The sequence below is a fragment of the Chiloscyllium punctatum genome, chromosome 10 (genome assembly GCF_047496795.1).
Source record: "Chiloscyllium punctatum isolate Juve2018m chromosome 10, sChiPun1.3, whole genome shotgun sequence".
Classification (NCBI taxonomy): Eukaryota; Metazoa; Chordata; class Chondrichthyes; order Orectolobiformes; family Hemiscylliidae; genus Chiloscyllium; species Chiloscyllium punctatum.
Genome location: NC_092748.1, coordinates 24,161,052 through 24,175,990, shown reverse-complemented (window position 1 = coordinate 24,175,990; position 14,939 = coordinate 24,161,052). Strand labels below are relative to the sequence as shown.

The 14,939-nt window shown below is 42.9% G+C and overlaps 1 protein-coding gene across 4 annotated transcripts in view; it reads right to left on the bottom strand.

The window, feature by feature from the left end:
• Window positions 1-14,939, bottom strand: part of pcnt (pericentrin) — a 310,379-nt gene that overhangs the window by 51,912 nt on the left and 243,528 nt on the right. For all 4 annotated transcript variants that reach the window (XM_072578710.1, XM_072578712.1, XM_072578709.1 and 1 more), the window contains one exon: window positions 4,215-4,410. In XM_072578710.1, the coding sequence (XP_072434811.1) occupies window positions 4,215-4,410 (196 nt within the window). The remainder of the gene's footprint in view (window positions 1-4,214; window positions 4,411-14,939) is intronic.

Here is a 14,939-nt window from a genome sequence, read left to right as displayed (position 1 = left end):
ATGGTGGAGCACACTTGATAGGCTGAATGGCCTAATTTCTGCTCCTATGTCTGATGGTTTTACCTCAGCTCTCATAGTGAGCTGGATGTCTTAATAGATTTACAGCCCCAACTAGGAAACTCATATTACTGAGGTCCATCTGTCTGACTTCATTATAATCACTATAATGAACAAACACCTTTATCTCAGAGAAACTATTCTTGCATCTAACTTCAGTTATCTGTCTAAATTTTAAAAATTGCTCACCCAAACTTCTAAATGGCTTGACATTTTTTTTCTCTCCTATTTGTTAAGGCGCCCCACGATATGCTATTGAACAAAATACGGATACATGGGATTGAGGGTGCTTTAATGGGTTGGATCAGAAATTGTCTAGCTGAAAGAAGACAGAGGGTGGTGGCTGATGGGAAGCGTTCATCCTGGAGTCCAGTTACTAGTAATGTACCACAAGGATCTGTTTTGGGGCTACTGCTGTTTGTCATTTATAAAATTACCTCGGTGAGGACATAGAAGGATGGGTTAGCAAAGTTGCAGATAATACGTCAGTAGAGTTGTGGATAGTGCTGAAGGATGTTGCAGGTTACAGAGGGAAATAGATAAACTGCAGAACTGGGCTGAGAGGTAGCAAATAGAGTTTAATGTGGAAAACTGTGGAAGGAGCAACAGGAATAAAGAGTACTGGGCTAACAGTAAGACTCTTGGCAGTGTAGATGAGCAGAGAGATCTCTGTGTCCATGTACATAGGTCCATGAAATTTGTCACCCAGGTTGATAGGGTTGTTAAGAAGGTATACAGTATGTTGGCATTTACGGAGTTTTGGAACCATGAGGTCATGCTGCAGCTGTACCAAACTCAGGTGCGGCTGCACTTGGAGTATTGCGTACAGTTCTGGTCACCGCATTATAGGAAGGATGTGAGAGCTTTGGAAAAGGTCCAGCGGAGATTTATGATGATGTTGCCTGGTATGGAGGGAACGTCTTATGAGCAGAGACTGAGGGACTTGAGGCTGTTTTTGTTAGAGAGGAGGTGGTTGAGAGGTAACTTAATTGAGACATACAAGATAATCAGAGGATTAGATAGGGTGGACAGTGAGAGCATTTTTCCTCAGATGATGCTGGCTAGCACAAGGGGATGTAGCTTTAAATTGAGGGGTGATAGATATAGAACAGATGTCAGAGGTAGTTTCTTCACTCAGAGTAGTAGGGGTGTGGAAAGGCCTGCCTGCGAAAGTAGTAGACTTATCAACTTTAAAGGGCATTTAAATGGTCATTGGATAAACATTTGGATGAAAATGGAACAGTATAGTATAGATGGGCTTCAGACTGGTTCCACAGTTTGGCACAACATCGAGGGTCGTAGGGGTCTGTACTGTGCTGTAATGTTCTATGCTCTACATTGTAAATCCCAAAATATAAACAAGATTTTCAGTAACACCCCAGAAGGACTTCAGTCATCTGCTCTCTGAATTATGGCTCCAAAAACTGACCTAGTTAATTACTAAACCTCTTCACACAAATGGATCAAAGTCGCAATGTGGCTAGGTTAAATTCCAAACTTTTCAGGTGATATCAATACACAGATGCAAATCACACACCTCTCATCACAAAAATAATCTGGGGTCAAGAGTTCCAGAAATTCACAACTCCAACCGAGATCCATAGAAGTTTTACATTTTTTTCCATTTGATCTTCTCATTCTTTTAAACTTTGGAGAACAGAATCTTAGTCTGTTGTGGTTCTGTTCGCCGAGCTGGGAATTTGTGTTGCAGACGTTTTGTCCCCTGTCTAGGTGATATCCTCAGTACTTGGGAGCCTCCTGTGAAGCGCTTCTGTGATCTTTCCTCCGGCATTTGTAGTGGCTTGAATCTGCCGCTTCCGGTTGTCAGTTCCAGCTGTCTGTTGCAGTGGTCGGTATATTGGGTCCAGATCAATGTGCTTATTGATTAAATCTGTGGATGAATGCCATGCCTCTAGGAATTCCCTGGCTGTTCTCTGTTTGGCTTGTCCTATAATGGTAGTCGAATTCATGTTGCTTGTCATCTGCGTGTGTGGCTGCTAAGGATAACTGGTCGTGTCGTTTCGTGGCTAGTTGGTGTTCATGGATGCGGATCGTTAGCGGTCTTCCTGTTTGCCCTATGTAGTGTTTTGTACAGTCCTTGCATGGGATTTTGTACACTACATTGGTTTTGCTCATGCTGGATATCGGGTCCTTCGTTCTGATGAGTTGTTGTCTGAGATTGGCTGTTGGTTTGTGTCCTAGTGGTCGCAGTAGTCTGGCTGTCAGTTCGGAAACGCTCTTGGTGTATGACTAGTCCTTTGGGTTGTGGCATGTCCTGTTCCATTGTCTTTCCCTTAGGCATCTGTTGATGAAACAGCGAACAGCCAGGGAATTCCTAGAGGCATGGCATTCATCCACAGATTCAGTCAATAAGCACATCGATTTGGACCCAATATACCGACCACTGCAACGGACAGCTCGAACTGACAACCGGAAGCGGCAGATTCAAACCACGACAAATGCCGGAGGAAAGATCGCAGAAGCGCTTCACAGGAGGCTCCCAAGCACTGAGGATATCACCTAGACAGGGGACAAAACGTCTGCAACACAAATTCCTAGCTCGGCGAACAGAACCACAACAACGAGCACCCAAGCTACAAATCTTCTCACAAACTTTGAGAATCTTAGTCTACTTGATCTCCTGTCATTGAATAATCTTTCCATTCAAGAATGAGTCTGGTGACATGTTATTGCACTTGCTCCAAAGAAAGTATACCCTTCCTTGTGTAAAAGAGCATTGTGCAGAGCTCTGGCCTAAGTGTGGTCTCATCACAGTGCTGTACAATCTTCATTTATACACCAATTCCCTTGCAACCAAGGCTAACTTACAACTCATTCTGAAGCAAAGTTGTATCCAAGATGTTATCTTTGTGAAATACATACACAAAATGCATGAAGTATCAACATGTATCAATATCTTTTTTCAAAATATTCTACTTTTCTATTTTTCCTATTAATGCAAAAAACTTCACACCTTACATGTACTTAACCACAAAGTAATTAGTGGAGAACCCATCACAATTTCTTTGTAAATTCCCCAAAGCTTACTTTCTCCCCAATGACAATAAATCTGAAATTTTACCCTTGATCTTCATGTATTAAGCACTGATAGTAAATAGTTTAAACAGTACAGATTAAGCACTGACCCTTGAGACCCGACTAGTTATCGTGCCCCAACTTGAAAATTACCATTCATTCTTTTTCTCAGCTATCCCAATTCTATTAGAACTTACCTTCATCAATAATCTTTTCGTCAAGCTGTTCTTGAAAATCAAAACATACCAGACAATGGATCCTCTATGTATTCAGCTAGTTACCATCTCAAAAAATAAATTCCCATTCATATACTAATATTGACAAAATATATGTTTAGATTACTCACAATGTGGAAACAGGCCCTTCGGTCCAACAAGTCCACACTGACCCGCCGAAGCGTAACCCACCCAGACCCATTCCCCTACATTTATCCCTTCATCATTGCCAATTCACCTAACCTGCACATTTTTGGATTGTGGGAGGAAACCGGAGCACCCGGAGGAAACCCACGCAGACATAGGGAGAATGTGCAAACTCCACACAGAGAGCCGCCTGAGGCGGGAAATGAACCCAGGTCTCTGGCGCTGTGAGGCAGCAGTGCTAACCACTGCGCCACCGTGCCGTCCAAATGTTCTGTTTGTGCATATCTAATAAGACACCTTGGAGTTTTCTCACACCTGATAGGCCAACTCCTCATTCCCCCTGGGAATTGTTCCCGAACCTGGGAAATTATGGTGCTCAAATCCAATGCCTTGCTTCAGTTTCCCAAAAAACAGATTGAATTAGACAATGCTACAAACATGTTGTTGAAAAATCAAGTTGCTGGATGAAAAATTAGTATACACTGACAAAATTAACACTTGTTTCAACAGCCATAGAAAGCTACGAGAAGGTAAATATAGGAGGCGAAGCATTGCTTGATGGCCCATCAGAAACTCTAGGCAATAAAGACAAACAAATCAACACTTTACCAGAACTTTTGTGGCCAAAACGTTAGCTGGGAAACTACCCAGGCTAAATATTCAGACTCGGTCTTTACTTGACAGCTGCTGGCAATGTAAAATCTCAGTAATTCCTGTTTCTTTGACCATTAAGACCAACATCGTCCACCTTTAAAATACCTTGTCTTCGAAGTGGCCGCTCCTGCTTCTTGGCTTGCTCCTCTGCACTGGTGAGGGTATCCTGTAACTGCTGCAGTTTTTCTTGATGTTGAAGATGTGCAATCCTGAGCTGTGAACGGAGGTCCTGTACCTCTGATAATAAGCTGTTTCTGTCCACAGATAAGAGGTCTTCCAGCACAGATAGTTGCTGTTTCTCCTAAATAGATAGGAAAGGTAAGAGGCTTAAATACATTTCTGTAAATTACCTGCATTCTTTAAAATGGGTTGATCCTCTCTGTTGATAGGGAGGAGATCACAGAATTGCTACAATGCAGAGAACAGCCATTCGGCCCACCACGCGGATGTCAGCTCTTCATTATTTTTTTGCTTTTCCCAATACCCTTGCACCTTATTTTTAACCAAATAATCATACAATACCCTCTTGAATGACTCAATTGAATGTACCTTTACCACACTTCCAGGTAGTGCATTCCATATTTTAAATGTTCACTCAGTGAAAAGGTTTTTCACCCTTGTTTCTTTAGCAGATGACTTTAAATTTATGCCCTCTTGTTGTTGTCCTTTTTACTAGAAGGAACAGCTCTTTTCTTATCTAATTTATTCAAGCCCACTCATGATTTTGAAAGCCTCTACTGGATCTCCTCTTAGCTTGAGATAATGGGTTATTAGTATCAGTTGAAACTTTTAGCAATTTTTAGGGCGGCTAAAAAGCAAAAATCAGAGTATGAAGGGAAACATGCAAGAAACAGAAGAACTGCCAGTAAAATTTTTGACAAACATATAGAAAAGGAAAAGGGTAGCTAAAGTGAGCATTAGTCCCTTAGAGGGTAGACAAAGGAGTTAATAATTATAAATGAGGATAGTAGCAGAGACTTTGAACAAGGGTTTTTTAACCCGTCTTCTTAGTAAAAGACAGTAAAAGCACCTAAGAGTAGTAGAAAAACAATCATAATCATGAGAGAAAAACCGTAGGTAAATTAATGGGACTTCAGACTGACAAGTCTCCTGGGTCTGGTGTCCGAGGATCGTAAAAGGAAATAGCTACAGATGCATTGGTTGTAATCTTCCAAAGTCTCCTCAATTTTGGAAATGTAACACCACTATTCAAGAAAGGAGGGAGACAGAAAGCTGGAAACTACTGATGAGTCAGCCTTAACATTTGTCAATGGGAAAATGCTAAAGTCCATTATTAAATAGGTAGTAGCGAGGCATTTAGAAAATTACAATCAGGCTGAATCAACACTGTTTTCTGGGAGGGTAATTGTGTTTAACAAATTTATTATAGTTATTTGAGGATGTAACAAGCAGGGTGGATATAGGAGTATCAGCAGATATTATGCATTTAGATTTTCAACAAGTCACAACATAAGCTAAGAGCTCATGGTGTTTGCGGCACAAAGTGTGAATAGACGATTGACTAACAAACAGGAAACAGAAACTGGACTTGTGTCATTTTCAGGTTAGCAATTAGTACCTTGTGTAACAGGGCCTCAGCAATTTATAATCTACATTTATAACTTATTTGAAGGAACTGACTGAAATTGTATCATCAGCAAATTTAGATACAACACTAATTGGAAAATGAATTGAGGAGAGTCTGCAATGGGATACAAGCAGGTTAAATAAATGAGCTGAACAATGTGTTGCTGGAAAAGTGCAGAAGGTCAGGCAGCATCCAAGAAGCAGGAGAATTGATGTTTCAGGCACGAGCCCTTCTTCAGGAATGAGAAGGGTGTGCCAAGCAGGCTAACCCCCACCTACGTTCGGGACACCACCCACGCCCTCCACCTCCTCCATGATTTTCACTTCCCCGGTCCCCAACGCCTTATCTTCACGATGGACATCCAGTCCCTATACACCTCCATCCCCCACCACGAAGGCCTCAAAGCCCTCCGCTTCTTCCTTTCCCGCCGACCCAACCAGTACCCTTCCACTGACACCCTCCTTCGATTGACTGAACTGGTCCTCACTCTGAACAACTTCGCTTTCCAATCCTCCCACTTCCTCCAAACCAAAGGAGTAGCCATGGGCACCCGCATGGGTCCTAGCTATGCCTGCCTCTTCATAGGTTATGTGGAACAGTCCATCTTCCGCAGCTACACTGGCACCACCCCCCACCTTTCCCTCCGCTACATCGATGACTGTATCGGTGCTACCTCGTGCTCCCACGAGGAGGTTGAACAGTTCATCCACTTTACTAATACCTTCCACCCCGACCTCAAATTTACCTGGACCGTCTCAGACTCCGCCCTCCCCTTCCTAGACCTCTCCATTTCTATCTTGGGCGACTGACTCAACATGGACATTCACTATAAACCGACCGACTCCCACAGCTACCTAGATTACACCTCCTCCCACCCTGCCCCCTGTAAAAACACCATCCCATATTCCCAATTCCTTTGCCTCCGCCGCATCTGCTTCCATGAGGACAAATTCCTATACCGAACAACCCAGATGGCCTCCTTCTTCAAAGACCGCAATTTCCCCTCAGACGTGGTCGACGATGCTCTCCACCGCATCTCCTCTGCACTTGAACCCCGCCCCTCCAATCGCCACCAACCTCCCACTGGTCCTCACCTACCACCCCACCAACCTCCAGATACATCGTATCATCCTTCGTCATTTCTGCCACCTCCAAACAGACCCCACCACCAAGGATATATTTCCCTCCCCTCCCCTATCGGCGTTCCGGAAAGACCACTCCCTCCGCAACTCCTGCGTCAGGTCCACCTCGCCCACCAATCCAACCTCCACTCCCGGCACCTTCCCCTGCAACCGCAAGAAATGCAAAACTTGCGCCCACACCACCCCCCTCACTTCCCTCCAAGGCCCCAAGGGATCCTTCCATATCCGTCACAAATTCACCTGCGCCTCCACACACATCATTTACTAAATCCGTTGCACCCGATGTGGCCTCCTCTATATTGGGGAGACAGGCCGCCATTGCGGAATGTTTCAGAGAACACCTCTGGGACACCCGCACCAACAACCCCGTAGCTCAACACTTCAACTCCCCCTCCCACTCCGCCAAGGACATGCAGGTCCTTGGCCTCCTCCATCGCCAGACCATGGCAAAACGACGCCTGGAGGAAGAGCGCCTAGTCTTCCGCCTAGAAACCCTCCAACCACAAGGGATGAATGCAGATTTCTCCAGCTTCCTCATTTCCCCTCCCTCCACCTTATCTCAGTCCCAACCCTCGGATTCAGCACCATCTTCCTAACCTCTCTGCCCACACCACCTCTCCGGCCTATCACCCTCACCTTAACCTCCTTCCACCTATCGCATTCCCAACGCCCCTGCCCCAAGTCCCTCCTCCCTACCTTTTATCTTAGCCTGCTTGGCACACCCTCCTCATTCCTGAAGAAGGGCTTATGCCCGAAACGTTGATTCTCCTGCTCCTTGGATGCTGCCTGACCTGCTGCGCTTTTGCAGCAACACATTTTTCAGCTCTGATCTCCAGTATCTGCAGTCCTCACTTTCTCCAGGTTAAATAAATGAGTTAAATAGACAATAGGTGCAGGAGTAGGCCATTCTGCCCTTTGAGCCTACACCACCATTCAATATGATCATGGCTGATCATCCTAAATCAGTGTCCTGTTCCTGCCTTATCTCCATAACCCTTGATTCCACAATCCTTGAGAGCTCTATCTAACTCTTTCTTAAATGAATCCAGAGACTGGGCCTCCATTGCTCTCTGGGGCAGAGCATTCCACACCACCACCACTCTCTGGGTGAAGAAGTTTCTCCTCATCTCTGTCCTAAATGGTCTACCCCGTATTTTTAAACTTAGTAAACAGAGTATAACATGAAGTTGCCCATTTTGGCAAAAAGAATTAAACTGCACAATACTATCTGAGTGGAGAGAGATTGCTAAGTTGCATACAAAGAGATCTAGATATCACTAAATTAATCACAAAAAGTTAACATACAACTGGTAATTAATAGGGCAAATGGAATATTAGCCATATAGTCCATCCTAAGGGAGGATGGGAATTGATCTTTTTGAAACAGTAAATATTTTGAGAGGGTTTGACAAAGTAGATGCTGAGAGGATTGTCATTTCATGGGAGAATCTCGAATGAGGGGCACAGTTTATAAACAAGAGGTGATGTCAACATTTAGGACAGAAATGCTTGTTGGAAGGATACTTGTTGGACTGTAGTGCCTGTGACTAGCAGTGTGCTCAGGGGTCGGTACTGGGCCATTGCTATTTGTTATCTATATCAATGGTTTGGATGAGAATGTACAAGGTATGATTAGCAAGTTTGTAGATGACAATAAAATGGGTGGTATCATGGACAGTGAAGAAGATCATCAGGAATTACAGCAGGATTGTAATCAGCTAGGGAAGTGGGCTGAAAAATGGCAAATGGACTTTAATACAAATACGTGTGTGGTCTTGCATTTTGGAAAGTCAAATCGAGGTAGGAGTTTCATGGAGAATGGTAGGGCCTTAAGGAGTGTAGTGGAACAGAGGGAACTTGGAGCTCAGGAGCACGGTTCTCTGAAAGTGGAGTCACAGGTAGACAGGACAGTGAAGGTGGCTTTTGGCACACTGGCCTTCGTCAGTCAGGGTATTGAGTGTAGAAGTTGGGAAGTTATGTTGCAGTTGTACAGGATGTTGGTGAGGGCACAGTTGGAGTGTTGTGTTCAGCTTTGGTCACCTTGTTATAGGAATGATTCGGAGATGTCGGTGTTGGACTGGGGTGTACAAAGTTAAAAATCAAAACACCAGGTTATAGTCCAACAGGTTTAATTGGAAGCACAATAGCTTTCGGAGCGACGCCCCTTCATCAGGTGATTGTGGAGGGCTCGATCGTAACACAGAATTTATAGCAAAAATTTGCAGTGTGATGTAACTGAAATTATACATTGAAGAATTGATTGTCTGTTAAGCCTTTCATCTGTTAGAATACAGTGATAGTTTCACTTCTTTCATGTTTAAATCACAAAATCCTTTTTTTTTAAAGTTGCATTCTCGGGTTAGCTGTTAACAATGGTGATAGCTAGACAATATGTTGAAGGCGTTGGCCCCTTGTGTTCTCTGTCAATGACCTGATGTTTAGATTGATTCCAATCTAAAAAGTGAGATAACAGAGTTTTACATAAATTCATGCAGTTTTTGAGCTCAAGAGTTCTACATGAATGTATATGGTTTTTGAGCAAAGTGCAATGCAACTCTGCAAGTACAAAAAAATTCACCACACAAAATGTGTGCCCGCATGTGGGTCCTTGTCTGTCTGGGGTGGGGGTTGGGAGTGTGAGAGAGTGCGTGTGAGAGAGTGAGTGTGAGAGAGTGCGTACAAGTGTGTGCACAGAGTGTCTTAAGTGTTCCCCAACTGGGAGTGAACCCTCCTATCAGATTGTGGACATAGATACCACTATTACGCGTGGGAACACCTCCCACCTTGTACATGGCAGGTACTCATGTGACTCAGCCAACGTGGTCTATCTTATATGTTGCAGGCAAGGATGCCCGGAGGCATGGTACATTGGGGAAACCAAGCAAAGGCTACGACAACGGATGAATGCACAACAATCAACAGACAGGAGGGTTCCCTCCCAGTTGGGGAACACTTCAGTGGTCCAGGACATTCAGCCTCGGACCTTCGGGTGACCATCCTCCAAGGTGGACTTCAGGACAGGCAGCAGAGGAAAGTGGCCGAGCAGAGGCTGATAGTTCGGTACCCATAGGGAGGGCCTCAACCGGGACCTTGGGTTCATGTCACATTACAGGTGATCACCATTGCACTACACACACACACACACAGACACAGCACACTCAGACGCGCACACAGACACCCACACACACACTCCCACACATGCACCCCCTCACAGACTTAAGACACTCTGCACTCACTACACACACACACACAGACAGACAGACAGACAAAGACCCACATGCACACATATATTTTGTGTAGTGAATTTTTTTGTACTGCAGAGTTACATTGCACTTTGCTCAAAAACCATATACATTCATGTAGAACTCTTGAGCTCAAAAACTGCATGAATTTATGTAAAACTCTGTTCTCTCACTTTTTAGATTGGAATCAATCTAAACATCAGGTCATTGACCGAGAACTCAGGGGGCTAACACCTTCAACATATTGTCTAGCTATCACCATTGTTAACAGCTAACCCGAGAATGCAACTTTTAAAAAAAAGGGTTTTGTGATTTACACATGAAAGAAGTGAAATTATCACAGTATTCTAACAGATGAAAGGCTTAACAGACAATCAATTCTTCAATGTATAATTTCAGTTACATCACATTGCAAATTTTTGCTATAAATTCTGTGTTACGATCGAGCCCTCCACAATCACCTGATGAAGGAGCGTCGCTCCGAAAGCTAGTGTGCTTCCAATTAAACCTGTTGGACTATAACCTGGTGTTCTGTGATTTTTAATTTTGTTATAGGAAGGGTGTTATTAAACTGGAAAGAATACAGAAGAAATTTACAAGGATGCTGCCAGGGCTCAATGGTCCGAGTTATTGGACAAGCTAGGACTTTTCTCTTTACAGCTCAGGAGACTGAGGGGGAATCTAATAGAAATATAAAAGACCATGAGAGGCATGGATAGAGTGAATGTACTCAGTCTTTTTCCCAGTGTTGGAGAATCAAGGACTAGGAGGCATAAGTTTAAGGTTAGAGAGGAAAAAAATAAATAGCATCCTGAGGGGCAACATTTTTACAGAGGGAGATATGCACGTGGAATGAGCTGCCAGTGGAAGCAGTTAAGACGTGTACATTAATAACATTTAAAAGGCAATTGGACAAATACGTGGATAGGAAAGGATTAGAAGGATATGGGCCAAGTGCAGGGAAATGGGGTTGGCGTGAATAGATATTTTGGTCGGCATGGATCAAAGGGCCTATCTCCGTGCTGTAGGACTCTGTGGCTCTAACTGAGGAGGAACATTGTCTCTCAGATCTTCACCAGTCTTTCGAATTCTCTTCTCCATAGAGCAGTGGCAGCTGAGTCATTGACTATATTCAAGATTGAGTTAGACAGATCTTGACCTACATGGGACTGTTATAAATTGCTTTCAGATTAAACACTGAAGGACAAGTTGGAAAATAAAAAAAAAACACAAATTAAGAACTAAATAAATAGAAGAGATGTTTGGCCTGGTGATGTGTTATGCTGACATGACGTGGGAGTTGGTGAACGCTATTGTGGTTCACAACTGTGGCAAGTGTTGGTTACGTGAGGAACTCTGAGTTCCACTCTGAGTGACGAGCTTGAGTTGGAGCTTCAAACACTGCAACACATCAAGGAAGGGAAGAGTTACCTAGATGCTGTGTTTCAGGAAGCAGTCACACCCTTAAGATTAACTACCTCAAATTTAGTCAGTGATCAAGCACAGGTCAGTATGACTATGAGCACGGCAAGTAGAGGAGGTAGTGCTGCAGGAGCCTCAGCCCTTTCATTTATCTAATTGTCTTGCTCCATGTGTGGATGACAGCAGGGACTGTAGGGACGATGAGAAAACTGACTATGGCACCATGGTACAGGAAGCTATTCAACAGCAGGGAGAAAACAAAAATGGAGTTGTAATCAGAAATAATATAGTCAGGGGATTAGACACAGATGTCTGTAGCGATAGGCTGTGTGACTGCCTGGTGTCCAAATTCAGGATATCTCAACTGGGCTGTCGAGGAACTTAGAGTGAGAGGGGAACATCCAGCTGTTGTGGTCCACATAGGGACCAATGATATAGGTAGCATGAGGAAAGAGGTTCTGCTGAGGGAATGAGAGTAGCTAGGGCTTATTAAAGAAGCAGAATTAAAAAGGCAATAATCTCTGGATTACTACTGGAGCTAAGAGTTAATTGGCACAGGGTTAGATTAAAGAGATAAACATGTGGCTCAAAGATTTGGGAGAGAGAAATGTATTTTGAATTTATTAGCATCAATACTGGGAAAGGAGGGAGCTGTTCTGAAAGGGGGGGGGGGTGCGGGGAATAGGCTGCACCTGAATCATGCTGAGACCAGAGTCTTGGCAAATTGCATAACTAGGGCTGCAAATTAAATAGTGGGGTGATGGGTTCAATTGAATTGACAATTAGAAAATCAAAGGCAAAGGAGAAAGTAGGATAGCAGGTGAGTAAACTGAGGTAATTGTTATCAGAAATAAGAGAAAGGGAACGAATAAGTTATGTCCTATCCGAATGGAAATTTGATAACAGTACAAATTCAAAGGGTTTGTATCCCAATGTACGAAGCATTAGGAATAAGATGGATGAAATGGGTGCACGAATCAAGGTACAAGTTGTTCTATTATAACGCACATTTCATTCATGTGAATTTGTTGCAATGCGCTTGACAAATTGGAGACACTGTTTCTAAACCGTGAACGTTTAAAGCGTGTATTGGTTATAATACAATTCCAGCCCTATTAGTTTAAATAGTAATGCTATTATGCGATTTTCTTATAACATGGGGTTGCATGAGAACGGAACTATCGTATTATAGCAAAACTGACTGTCAATGAATTTTAGCTCAGCCATTACATGAACAAGATCACAAAGACATCAATCTTATGAACTTAATATTCAGGGATATATGACCTTTTGCAGAGACAGGCTCCGCCAAACAGAAGCCCCTCTGTAGGAAAAGCTTTACATCAACAAATTATAGAACCAATAATTCTTAATGACTTTAACCTTTACACTGATTGGGTAATGACATTAGGAAGGGCTGCTATGACAGTAAAATCATAGAGGGTATTAGGGATTGTTTCCTACAGCAAAATGTCATGCAGCCAACCAGGGAACAGGCTATCCAGATTGGGTAATGAGAAATGAGGCAGGTTTAATCAATGACTTCAGAGTAAAAGATCACCTAGGAAGTACGAATCATAACATGATAGAATTTAATATTCAGTTCGACAGTGAGAAAGTTAGGTAGGAAGCAATTGTTTGACTTAAATAAAGGGAATTATAACACATAATTTTTATAAAATGATGATAAAGTGAGCTCAAATGAACTGGGCAGATAGGTTAGCAGAAATGACCATAAGCAAGCAATGGCAAGCAGATAAGGAGATAAGTCATGACGGTCAGCAAATATATATCCCAGTAAAGAGGAAAGATCCTCAGAGAGGGATAACTACAGCTAACCAAGGAAGTTATGGAAAGTATCAAGTTGGAAGAAAAGGCACATAAGGTGGCAAAAAGCTGTGGTAGCTCAGAAGACAGGAATAAATTCAGAATCCGGCAAAGCAGAACTAAGATGATGATAAAAGACAGAGAAAATAAACTCTGCGGGCAAACTTGTGGCGAATATAAAAATAGGTCCAAATGAACCTAGACCTGTTGGAAAACAAATCTGGAGAGACTGTGATAGGGAACAAGGAAATAGCAAATAAGTTAAACATAAATTTTGTATCAGTCTTTACAGTGGAAGATACTTTGCATATCCCACTAGTATTAAAGAATATGGAGGAAAAAATAAATACCATCCCCGCCACTAGATAAGTAGACAAATTAATAGGGCTAAAAGCAAGTAAGTTCTCTGGTCATGAAGGCACATCCTAGAATTCTAAAAAGGGATAGCTACAGTGATAGTAGATGCAATGGCTGTAATTAAAACCTTAGATTCTAGAGACGTACCAGAGGATTGAAAAACTGCCAATGCAACACCCATATTTAAAGGGGACAGAGGCAAAACACAGATAACTATAGGCTGATTAGTTTGTTGTTGGAAAGTATTGGAATCCATTATCAAGGAAGTAGTAGCAGAACATGTGAATATCCGTAAACTTAGTCAAGCATGGCTTTGTGAAAGAAAAATTGTGTTTGACTAATTTATTCGAGTTTTGAGGAAGTCTCAACCAGAGTGGGCAGAGGGAAACCAGTAGATGTGTTGTTTTTGAACTTCCAGAAGACATTTGATAAGGTACGTCATGAAAGGTCAAGTCATAAGAATAACAGCCCATGGTGTTTGAGGCAGTATATTGGCTGGATAGAAAAATGGGCTAATAGGCAGCAAACAGGAAGTGGGGATAAGGTTCAGATTGGCAACCTGTGACCAGTGAGATTCCAGGAGAAAGTGAGGACTGCAGATGCTGGAGATCAGAGCTGAAAAATGTGTTGCTGGAAAAGCGCAGCAGGTCAGGCAGCATCCAAGGAACAGGAGAATCGACGTTTCAGGCATAAGCCCTTCTTCAGGAAGAAGGGCTTATGCCTGAAACATTGACTCTCCTGCTCCTTGGATGCTGCCTGACCTGCTGCGCTTTTTCACCAGTGTGATTCCACAGGGATCAGTGTTGGGACTGCAACTGTCGACATATTATAAACATCATATTATTAATGACTCAGAGGAAAGAAGCAAACATACGGTGGTTAAATTTGCAGACAGCACAAAAATAGGCAAAAAGACATGTTGTATCCTTCTCACAACAATTGCAGAGAGATACTGATGAATGAGCAAAAAAGTCAGCAAATGGAGAATAATGCGGGAAAATATGAAGGTGCTCATTTTGGAAGGGAGAACAAAAGAATAGAGTTCTATTGAAATGGACAAAAACTGCAGGAAACTGAAACATACAGGATTTTTAATAGGCTTGACAGAGTAAATGTTGAGTAGGCAAAAATGAGGACTACAGATGCTGGAAACCAGAATTTAGATCAGAGTGGTGCTGGAAAAGCACAGCAGGTCAGGCAGCATCTGAGGAGCAGGAAAATCGACGTTTCGGGCAAAAGCCCTTCATCAGGA